Genomic DNA, 12300 nt, shown 5'->3' with positions numbered 1-12300 from the left:
AATAAGTAACTCATGACCCTTCTTATTTAACATCTCTTACTATTAATCTTTTCTTGAAGAACAGACATATACCTCTTCTTGCTGAACCTGAAAGCTTGCCATTGATAACATAACTCTAAGATAAAAAAACCCTGATTTTCTGGCATGCTGGGGACCTTGTTTCCTATCCTGGGGATACACAGCAGGGACCTAGTAGCTTTGCCCTCCTCCTCCAGCTCTTGTTTGTTGTTGAATGCCAGAAACAGTTTAAGTTTCATCTAACATATTTAATCAATTCTGCAAGATAATCCTTCTCAGCAATAAGTGGGACCTCAGTCATTATGCCAGCATATTGCCTCATGTCTAGAAGACTTATATGGACTACATCTGTTAGATGGACCTGTCTTGGTCACATGTATGTGGTCCCTTACATGACACCTCCTCCCACAAAATCAAACACTCCTAACACAATGCATTATTAAAACACAAAAAAACCCCCTCCAAACAAACCATGCAAAACCAACAACTGAGCGCAAGTGCACTGTATCAAAAAGATACTTCTTCCTTTACTGTGGTTCTGACCCACAACTTCTCCTGGAAATAGCAGATGTGGGGCAGGATTGTGCCATCTTATTCCTCTGCCTGAGACTGCTGCTCCTGTGGCTGAGATGCAGAAGGAAATGTAATAATTCTTCAGCTGCTGCAATCTGTGGCCTGGGGTATTCACTGAAGTCACATTCACCAATGGTTTCACTCTGATTCACCGGCCAGCAACCTCAGGCAGCTAAGGCATGGACATAATTTTCCTTCTGCTGCCTGAAGGTTGCAGTGGGGAAAAAGACCAAGGTGAAAATGGACCAGAAGTCACTAAACCAAACTTAAAATTTCCCAGAAAGCACATGCCAGACTCCCTTTGTTGGCCATGGGGATTAAAAAAAGGAATTCTTTTGAATTGGTAAGAAATTTGCTTTACTATATATAAAAGACAAAGAAATAATGTTTTATTAGACCACCCTTTCTCTTTTTTACCCATTAGTCATTTATATGAATGTAAAAGAAACAAGAACGGGTCATTTTTCAGGTTATTAACCTGGATATCACCTCCAAGAAAGTTTGCCTTCGAGGGCAGTAAAAAGCTTAATTGTTGTAGAACATTTTGAGAGTCTTGATCTGAGGCAAGGCAAAATATACTACAAACAAGACAGGAACAATTACAGAAGAAAAGGCTGAAGAGGGCTTGATGAACACCAAAAGGAGAAAGGTAAAACTAGAGTCACAGCTGACTGAACTATACTGAAGCATGTATTTCTTCAGTCACCAAACACCCCTGAACGCTAAATCCTTCTGTCTGATTTTCCTGGGTACAATTGTGACTTGCTCAGACTTCAAAGAAGAAAACAATTCCATGAGCACAAGCCAGACTTCAGCTTCCAGAAGCATTTAAGGATTCAAATAGCTAGAAAGTTTTATCACATTTTTAAAGAGACTGATCACATACCTGTCTAAGTGAATTCTTCTCAGGAATGATCTTCCTAGGGGGCTCATCATTATTACAGTCTTCTCTCTCAGAGGAATTCTGTGAAAGAAAGTAAGCTTTAATTCAGTTCTTATCCCTAATATTACTCTGGGAGGAGAAAAGAAACAATACTTTTCCTACATAGGCTGTAGTACTTTACACATACACATACTGGAGGCTAACTTGTACTTTTATGCCAAACAGCTCGTTATAGCAGAGAAAGAATTTCTTGTCCTCAACACAACAATGCACCACTGTGTAGGTATCTACTGAAGAAGCCCGTGCTTTAGGGATTTATTCCGAAACTACCAGTAACAGCCACTTTGAAAAGCTGAAATGGTGGTTGCATCAGCATGGCAACATCGGTACTCCTGAAAACCCCAGAATAACCATTTACAACAGTGGAACCTGTTGAAAACAAGAGGCTGTTAATGGGTACAACTGTTGTTCTCTGTGCCCCTATATTTTTAATCTGCCTAACAATTACTAATTGCACTGAGTCTGCTTGGCTGCTTAAAATCATAGAGAAATTATGATGGAGCTAAATTCTTGTGAAAGAGGTTGTCAGGAGATCCGACCCAAAAAACGCCCAAATATTGTGTAGGTAGTGTATGATAATACAGCTGTTTTCCTCTCCGGCCCCCTGACTCCACATACATGTACAATTTCTAGAAAAACTGATGCTCCAAAATGTAAGCTGTCACCTCCAAAAAAAAAATCAGTAAGACAAGACAAAGTAGACAAGAAATACAAGGGCTTTTCCAGCATGAGTAAAAAATATAACCAGGAAACTTTTTGCTGCTAATGTCATGATTAAAACCGAATATTTATTGGTTTAAAGAGAAACTATAGTTGTCATGATTAAAACCGAGTATTTATTGGTTTAAAGAGAAACTATAGTTGTATCAGGACATGAAGAGTCTCTTGCAAATGTTTGGTTGAGAACTACTGGATACAGTGGGAAGAATCCTGATCTCACTGCCAAAGTCAGCTACTCTGGAAGGCAGCGTTCCTTTGCATGGGTTCAGCTACTGCATTGGGGGAGAAATGACAGCCAGCTTTGGGGGAATCCCACACACACATCTAAAATCAGTTGGATCACCACAGTATTCACAGCCTTAGGCCACACTTCCACACATTCAGTAGTGAGCAACTAAACAGGTTTTAAAGAGATACAGAAAAACTGTGCAGGGAGAGCTCTGCCAGGAAAGGGGTGGTTTTCCAGTTACTTGCAGACAAGCTCTGGACCACGTCTATTACAGCAGAAGTTTGCATTCTGTACCTGTCCCCCAAATAACCTGTCCTTTGCTGAGCATGGCTCTGCCTGGCTTCTCACAGAGACAGCTTCCAGCCCAACACCTCAGGAGACAGAAGTGGCATCTGTTGGCAGAGGAGGAGCGGGGCCCTGCGAGCAGTGGCAGCGCAGGGCCAGCAGCAGGCACGGCAGCTGCGGGAAGCCGTCAGCCGAGCAGAGCGTGTGCCCACTGCAGTGCTGCGTGATCCGGCAGCAGCGGGGCAGCGCGGGCTCGCTGCTCCGGGCAACGGGGAGGAAAGCGACAGCCAGGACACAGGGCAGGGGCAGAAGCTGTTTGCTGAGAAATGGCAGATAAGGGGTTGGAGGGAGAGGAGCACAACAGTAAAACCGTACTTGGGATGTCGTAAACTGATCAGGAGTAAATCAAGGCTTGCAGACCAACTACTGATTTTTATTTTTTAATTTTTTTTTAAACAAGATATAGAACTTGTAAGGCACCATGACATTTGGGATGCTGTAACCAGGGTTTTATAATGGAAATCAATCCTAAACAAGCCTGATAAATCACTGTAAGAGATGACCTTTTTAAGTTTTTGTATGAGGTCTCAGTCAGGACCAAGTTATTACATTAAATCCTGCTTTGAAAGAACTGAGATCATAAAAACATACAAGCTAGAATCACATATATATACAAAAAGGAAGGTCAGACATCAAAGCTGCTCTTTTCTGCTCATGAAATTTAGTTTAGTAAGTGGTTCGTTCAAGTTAGGATTTTAATTTTTGTGCTTTGGGAAAAGAACCCCAAAACGCCAAGAGTGAAAACCGTAAGAACCTGAGGTGAGTTACTACAGATTTCCAGGAAATGCATTTTGTTGTGGCTGCAGGGTGAAGAGGTTGTTTACTACTTCTGGATGTATTTTCAACATCCACCCCCTTCCCTACAGTAGGTGTCAGAATGACTTCCCTTTCGAAATAATCTCTCTACAGCAGTGAAATCTTGCATTCTTCTCACCTTTCAAAGCCACTAAGGATCCTCCCTCACACAAACATCAAAAAGCAGGAACTGCTGATGAACTGTCAGCCCTTATTTTGAAATTTCTAGTTACTGCAAAGCTTCAAGTTATCTACTTTTTCTTTAAGCTGAGCATCTAATTTTAAGAGCAAGCAGAGGACCATTTTGCATTCATTATCTTTATAGGTGGCAAGGCTAAGAGGTTGGCTGAACAAAGACCAGACAAAGACTGCCAAGTGCATATGGTGGTTCACAGCTTGGCGTCTCACCATTCTACAGCACCAACACAGCAGCTCCGATAGCAGACTATTAAAGAGGAGCGCTGCTCATGCACTTTTGTCGGCAAGTGAGTTACGCTTGGTGAAGACAGAATGACTGGAAAGCATTACACTTAAGAAAAAGCACAGATGTTTATAACTCCCGCTCATTTCTCAGGAAAAGGAAACCTATCAATCCAGGTGCAGGTACAGGAACCCGCATATTTCAGGACTAACTGTAGCTGCATGGAAGTGAATTTCACTTGACAGGGCAACACTTATCCATGGCCAAGGGAAGAGCATAACGTAATCGACTGAAACGGTACATCTATATATTTCTCCTTGCTGAACAAGGTGGGAGGAGGGATAAACATGTGCGAGGTCAGGATAAGGTTTGTCTCAGCAGGACTCCAGCAATGCTCTCGGCCACAGGAGAGGCAGACAAAGGGAAGAACCGCTCTGAGCACCCTCTCGTGGTTACTGAAATGCAAGTCCCGGGCACAGACCTGGAAAGAAGCATTTGGTATCCAGACGGTAAGTTGGGTGTACTCACTGGGAATATTAAAGAACTGCAGCAACTGTACTTCATACATAGTAGGGGAACGATGGAATTTGTTAGGGGGAAAGAAGCAAAGAAAACCAGTGCATATAGAAAGCTGAAAAGCCATACAAACTCCCTTCCATCAAGGCAAATTTTTACTTCCCGCAGGTAAGCCTTCCTCCATAGACTAAAGCTGAGCTGGCTAAAAGTGTTTGCACTTGCATGCAAGGGTCTCTTCTTTTGAACAAATACAGGCAAGATTAGATGCTGAAGTCTCCAAAGCACCCCCTCTTTCCACAGACAGTTAATTTTTTTTTTTTTTGCCCAAGGTCACACAATGACAGTGGAAGTACTGAGAAGAGAAGTCAGGAAACCCAAGCTCATAGTTCTTGTAACCTTGAAAATTTCTCTCTAACAGGAGATTCCTGCAAAGGGGCTCTGCCTTCCATAGCTCATTTTTCCTAAAATGGCTACTGCCTGTAATGAGATCCTTTTAAATCTGATTTGCATTTAAAACTTCAGCCTGTAATTAACAGAATATAACTCCATGGCAGGTTGTCTTAAAGACCACTACGAAATTATTACTATTTAACTCTCCCCATGAAGCCTCCTCCACCACTAAACGCAACATGCTACAATGCATACGAAATCCCCAGACTGAAGCGTTTGACAGGAGATGACATGCAGTATTTTGTGTACACAACCCAGCAAAACACTGCTGGGAATGAGATATAATACATGGAGAAATGCACTCCCAGGGACTACCAATTGGGTAGAGCTACCTTCAGTACCGCCTCACTCGTCGTGGTGGAAATCAAACCCCTGCCAACTGGGGGAGGCTTTCTTTGATGCTGTTCTGCCCTGCACTAATTATAAAAGAGTACAGACACAGCCTTTTTTCCAAGTGTGTGGAGGTGGGGGTGGGGGAGAAGCGTGTGTCTATGTGAAGAGCACAACTATTTTTTATGCTTTCAAATTCTTAATCCTGTTTGGAGCTGTCAGTGGGGGTTAATGGAAGCCTTGGATAGGAGAATTCCAATCTGGTTGGCAGATGGATAGGTTGGTTATAGCTGCATAACTATGTCTTGCCTGCAGGCACAATTCAGAACACTGTTAAAGCAATATAAAGTCTCTGTCAAGCTGAACCATTTGGATCAGTAGCAAGGAGAAATAATAATAAAAAAGGAGTTCATTTCTGGGCCTTGCGCGTTTATGCTAGTATGCAGAAACTGATTAATTGTCATCGTGTGCTGGTCTGCTATACCTCGGATTTCTACTTCTGGAGTAGATTTTGCATGCTAATATAATCATTCTCCCTCTTGAGACATTAGCAAATAATCAAATGAAAAACAGGATCATAATTTACTGAGATTCGGGCAATTCTCTATGCAAATTTGACTTGTTATTGCTGCTGCCTCGTTAATCTGAATGCCTTTGACAAACTCCTTTGATTTATGAACTCATGACAACTCCAATGTGTATATATTTTGCTAGATTGACATTATCATTAAGAGTGGGTGGACTGAGCTCACATGAATGGCTGATTTTATTCGCTGGTGTCTGCTGCTCAACAGCTGAGCATCTCCTTCTCACAAAGCCCCTGAGCGCCAGGCTCTTCCCATCTACCCATCCATTCATCATCTCGATGTTAATTGGCCCAGGCTTTAAGCAAATTTTCAACACGATTTAAAGGCACGATGGCACTGATTACTGACCCTCTGCCATACGGTGCCTATTGATTAACCTGACAGAGATGATGAGCTTGAGGGAAACTAGGTGTGTGTGGACCTCGGGGAGGGGAAAAAAATAATATATTGTTTATGCAGGCAAAACACTTGTCTTTATCCCAAAGGCCAGAATTTGTGCTGCACTGGCCCTTAAAACACACTATTGCTTTAAACACCTGCATACAATACAGAAAATGCTTGCTTGCTTGCTGTGGAAAAATGATTACAAATTTGATGTCATGTGCAGTCTGTATTTTAATCGAGTTCCCTGATAAATAGACCCCCTCAAGCCAATCAAGTCTCGCTCCAGCCATTGCGTGAGTATACATCAGTTCAAACAGAAGCCTGGGCAGGGTGTGCTTTTTAGTGGTATCAGCAGATCCAACTGCATGTAGGAAATCTACTTGGGTATTTTAGGTCTCTAAGCAAATAATACAGTGGGAACACAGTGTGCAGTTACAGTAGAGTAAATGTTTCAAGGGCAAACTGGATGCCAGACATAGCTGTCTCAGTATTTCTGCTGCCACATTAAAATAGATGCTTTAGCACACACCAGTGAAGTAGTGCATTTCTCCTTTTCCAGTGCAAACTGTTGATACAACCTGACCCTCAAGCTCCTAAGTACATTGAATGAACACAGCATTTTATCAGAAATTGAAAATAACTGACATCCTTTTTCACATTCCTGGAAGTGTCCCTGCTCTGCACTCGGTCCTCCTCACCAAGGACAGAAGGGTACTCTTTCAGTCAAGAGGGAGCCACTGAATAAAGAGGTACATCAGCATTCTGTCTGCAGACTGGTGCTGTATGAAAGGAAAAGGAAGCAGAAGGCCTGTTTAACCCCTGCCCAGCCCCGGGTTAAGTCTGTCAGTCAGGGCGCACTCTTCTCCTCCCAATTCAAGTCAGCAGCCTGCCAGAAGTCAGGATGTTCCTCTTCTTTAGGAGGGGGGAATTCTGGCAAAAAAGGGTATTGCTCCAAGATTCTGCAAAGTTAGTTGTCTTGCAGAAAACAGGACAAAGCATCATCAGGTAAAGGTACGGCGAAATTAGCTGTAATTGCCTAATGCTGATGTCAGTCAGAGAGGACTGAAAAGAGAGAGAGATGTGTGGAAGTAAGTGCCAGTCTAAGACTAGAGGCACATAGAAGTCTTATGTTCCCTTTCCAATAACCTCTGTAAGTGATAGATGAGTCCAAGCCCATTGTTATCGTTAAGGGACTGTCAGCATCCTCATTTTATAAATGCTGTCTGTCAGTTTATAAATATCTCAGCCATTTCAAACAGTGCTAGGATGAATCCTGGCATAGCCAGTGTCAGCCCGAAGCAGTATTACTGTTAAAAAAAATAAGTGTCTAATATACACTAAAAACATGTAAGGATAGCTTCTCCTTTTTTTCCTATCATGAGGCCCAAGACATTCAAATTCACACCTATTTGGCTAGTCACTAAAATATATAAAACCAGTCCTTAGGATTGGTAATGTTCTTTGAGAAGAACAAGTATGAAAGCTGCAAGTTTGAAGGCAATTCTCTGCTCTTCAGTAGATAAAACAAAAATGACAGCTATAACACACAGGGAGATCCACAGCAATGAAAATGCAGAGATAAGTACCAGACCCCATTCCTCCTTGGCATTTTCTGCACTGAACATTCACTGAGATGAGATCCTTTTAGAGAACACCATAAATTGCAATGTGTAGGCACAAGGGGGTGACTTCAGCCTGGAATGAAGGCACAGACAAGTTTCCCAGCTCTTACAAGTTTAAAGTTAAATGGTACTTTTGCAAGGGGCTTTGGCTGAGCATCAGAATGATGGAAGGAGAGGGCAGAGAATCTGCAGCCTGCCTTGCACTGACTGATAGCAGAAAAAGAAAGGGAATAAACTAAAAAGGCCTTCCAGTTCAGTGCCTGCTTTACAGACTGGCATGCATGTGTCTATCCTGTTTATTATATCTATTATCTTGTTAGCTGCCCAGAATCATGGCGCTTTTTTTCCCTCCAATACCTTTATAAATGCCCCGTGATGGAGACTTCATCCCCACCTGGAACATTTACAAGTTGAAATTTATGCCCAAGCAGCTCAGGTACCTACTATAACTTAAATTCTTAAAACTGAATCTCTGACAGAGAAAATGGGGAAGTACAACACTACCCCTCCAACCAGATACATACATGCATGTTCACACAAGTCCTAATTTGGTCTGCCTCAGTGTTAACACTGATGATGATAACATAAGTTTCAACAACATTTTCTGCAGTTGAAAACCAGGACAAGATTCTGTTTTCACATCTGTAGAATGGATCATTCACAGTTTTCTTTATTTTTCACTCAAATCAATAACTGGAAAAAATATACATTTTCAAAGCAATGAGAATTGATAACAGAACTTCATAACATAAAGAAAAGCTTCTTATGAAGTTCTTTAACTTAGTAATTATTGGTTGGCTATAAAGGGTAACTTCATGGTGTGGGAAGTCAGCATTACTAGAAGGTAAATTCAGTTTACACTAAAATATCAAAAACCAGCACAAATATCAAAGATCTGATGAACAGATGCATTTCAAACAGCAAAAATCTAGTTGTAGTTAAAAAAACCCACCACCAGCCCTCTCCCCACCAAAATACAGATGCTGGGAACAAGTCATTTAGGGGGAATTTTAAAAAGCTAGCTTTACTTCATCCACATTTTTCAAGAGGCGGGGAGAGAGAGGGGGAGAGAGAGAATATGGCTAATGAGAACAGGCTTTCCATGTTTCCCAGAAAGCAGCCCTGCTTAACAGTTCTGTTCTGTGAATTTAAGAGAGTCAGCAGTGGCAAATTTGTTTTTAATATTCAAGCTTTCAAGCCTTGCAAGCTAGTTGGCCAATGGCCCTTTCTATTCCAATGTTTGTTGGTGCCTTATTTACACACATATTACATCCGGAGAGCCTTTGAATATAATTTCACGTGGATTAAGGGAAGAACATTTGCTTCTGCTAATCAGGACATCTGGTTATTTTTGTAACTCACAGACATCTGCATTAGGCAGTTCGACTTCCCCATTCCTCATAACAAGGTTAGAGCTTAGGAAGCCTCAAGGACCTCTAGCTGAATTTTATTATTTGCATTTCCTCACAGCCGGGTCTGTTTCGGAATTTCCTTTCCTAAATAGCACAAATTGATCAGCACCTTCACAGGTATACACGTTTTTATAGCTAGCACTTTCTATGCATGATTTTATAGCGTACATCTTGTACTCCAAGATTTTATGTAGTTCAAAGCTATCTACATCTTTTTAAGGAACAGAAAGCACACATTCCCAAAAAACATGGATGAAACCATCCAATTAACCTTACAATACACATAATATGGGTACACTTTCAAATATTCAACCAGATCACCTACGTAAGACTAGTGTCAGGACTTGTTCTGAATCTTACTATCTCTGTGCTTTGGTTTGCTTCTTCCTAGTGACTTACCCTTGTGTATCTGCTCATCACATTGAGCAAATCAATATTCTTCCCTTTCTACAGGACAACATTAATAATTTCTACAAGCTTTCAAATTCATGTTAAAATTCCTTTATAACAGTTTCAGCCAGGGTTAAATTTCTCTGCCAAACTGCGGAATTGTGCCACACATGCTTCAGGAAGAAGGATTTTGCATGCAACAGAAGCCTTTTAGAGAAGAACTGAATCAATCCAGGCTTGGCTCTCACTTCTTTGTTGCTTTTATTTTGCTACATTCCTTCCACAAAAATTAATTTTCAACACTCATCCCAGAGTATAAAAGTACTAAAGTTTGAAATTATACACCCTTAGTTCACAGCATTCTTCCCTCCCATGCCCATGAATTGTAGGCTTTTATCAGTGATTTTGTATGCTGGAATAAGATGTTTTCTTGATTTCTTTCCCCTATATGTAAGGTGGGGGGGAAAGCACAAAGTCAGCTTTTACAGGCTTGGAATATAAGCCAACATTCAAAATACAAGTCAAAAACATATTTCTAGTACTAACAAGAGTACGGATCCAGGGAGAGTTTTTAAAAACTTTTTATTTATTAAAATTCTCTAGATACAGTTTAACTTTCTTTGTACAATATTTATTACAGCTTCATCTGCATAGGAGCTGCAAGTGCTCTTAGAAACGGGTTGTAAAAGTGTCTAGCTTTGCTGTAGATTTCATGTCCTTCTTCAAGCATTATTTTCTAACTTTTTATAACACTTCTCTAAAAGAAACAATGCCATCTCACTGGTCTGACTTTAAAACCCCTTCCCCTCTCATCCCTGGTCATCACGTACACTTATTACTATAATTTCCTTTTTTCCAAAACCTCACATTCTGAGCTTTCCTGTCAAGCAGACAAAATACCTCCACTTGTCATCACATCCCTTCCTCAGAGCCTGTGGCATTCTCACTCCCAAACACCTAAATCAACCACACCATCCTCATCTCGCTGTACTGCTTTATGCTTTTCTTGTTGGTTTTCCTTCCTATTTTTTATTGCAGGAAAGGGGAAAATGAGATACAAAACAAAGGCATGAAGCAAAAGTTGTCTGTCCAAAGTAAAAATGACACCATAGGGGAACAAAACTTGTTAACTTTTTAGGCACAGTTTCTCCCCCAAAGCAGCTCACTTGCTAAGAAACAGCTACTCAGTGATCTCACTGCAGTGCCAGACTGATGGGAATTCACAGCACACTGTCTACACCACCGAATGTGGAGGCACCCAGATCTTTGTCTTAAGACACTGTGAGCCAGGCGACCCTGTAGCCAAAGCTACTTGGTTCTCAATCTGGAACAGGTTCAAAGTACCTACAGTCACCATGGAGCAGTTTGGATGACATAGCTCCACCTCCTCAACGCGCCTCACAGTAGTAATTAGTCCGTACAGTCAGGCTTTGGTGCTTTTTCCAGCTTCCAAAGCTACACTATTACAAAAAGCATCAGTCACATCATTGGACTATGACGCAAATTTAGTTAGCTTCCAATACAGGGTGTTTACCTCCATACAGTGCTATTGAAAAAACTCATTGATGATATGAAAATAAAAGGTGTGTTTGTTCAATCATATTAAGCAAAAAGAATTATAATCTTCTAATAAAAGAATCAAAAGTTACAGATTATGCACTGCACATTATAATGTTTGGCTAGCAAGCACTGCTGCCTTTTAACAGCTGCAACCCAAGAAACAAACCCTTGGGTTCTCCTGATTTGGCTGGAGCAAATTTAAATGTGGCAACACAACAGCCCCTCCTGCAACATTTAAATTTAACAGCTCACTATTAGGTTGTACTATTATAAAATAATTCCAACTCTGGAATGCCATTTTCTTGAACTAGAACAAGGAGTTACCAAGTATTATTTTAAATTTCACTGTGCTGGGTAAGGAAGAAGAGTTGGACCTGCTTTGGAGACCATCAAATGGGATGAGTAGCCAAGCAACCAAAGAAGGAAAGATAAAGACATACATAGGTTCTCACCTTCAGATACCTTGGGGCTGGCAAACATTTTGTTCCTAGAGGAAATCATACAGCTCTAGACCACCGCCTATTGAGATCCGGTAGTTGCAGCTTTTTTGCTACAACAAGAATGGCTTATTAAACCTACAGCATATCTGTTTTATTTAACTTCTTGGTGGAAAGGGGCCAGGAAAACAAAATGTACTTAAATGCTGAATTTTTTTTCCAGGCTGAATGCCTTTCATCCAGTAAGACATTCAAAGCAGTGACCCAGCAAATGGATTGAAAAAGCAATCTTCCGTCTCAGTGCCACATTATCATTCCTATTCAGTATTCTCGGTGAGATATCTCAATCAGCTGGATGTGTGTGTAAGTGACAGCGCAGCCCATTGCTGGGTTAATTAAACATTTGACTTTAACACCCTCCCCATCATTAAGCAAATAAAAACAGATAATTCAAACTGCACTTCATCCACGGGGTACACAACATACATGTCAAAATTAAGAGAGTCCAAGGCCCCCAGGGAGTTCTACTCGGGGAGGTAATCAGTTTAAATCTTATCTGGTTTATCAA

General features: G+C 41.1%; 1 protein-coding gene across 10 annotated transcripts in view; it reads right to left on the bottom strand.

The window, feature by feature from the left end:
• Nucleotides 1-12300, bottom strand: part of BTRC (beta-transducin repeat containing E3 ubiquitin protein ligase) — a 126952-nt gene that overhangs the window by 74709 nt on the left and 39943 nt on the right. For 9 of the 10 annotated variants that reach the window (XM_032115511.1, XM_032115516.1, XM_032115517.1 and 6 more), the window contains one exon: nucleotides 1478-1555. The exons of the other annotated variant lie outside the window; for it this stretch is intronic. In XM_032115511.1, the coding sequence (XP_031971402.1) occupies nucleotides 1478-1555 (78 nt within the window). The remainder of the gene's footprint in view (nucleotides 1-1477; nucleotides 1556-12300) is intronic. 10 annotated transcript variants of the gene reach the window in all.

This window comes from Corvus moneduloides, chromosome 8, assembly GCF_009650955.1.
Source record: "Corvus moneduloides isolate bCorMon1 chromosome 8, bCorMon1.pri, whole genome shotgun sequence".
Taxonomy (NCBI): domain Eukaryota; kingdom Metazoa; phylum Chordata; class Aves; order Passeriformes; family Corvidae; genus Corvus; species Corvus moneduloides.
Note: the sequence above shows the minus strand (reverse complement) of the source record. Positions and strands in the feature narration are given on the sequence as shown.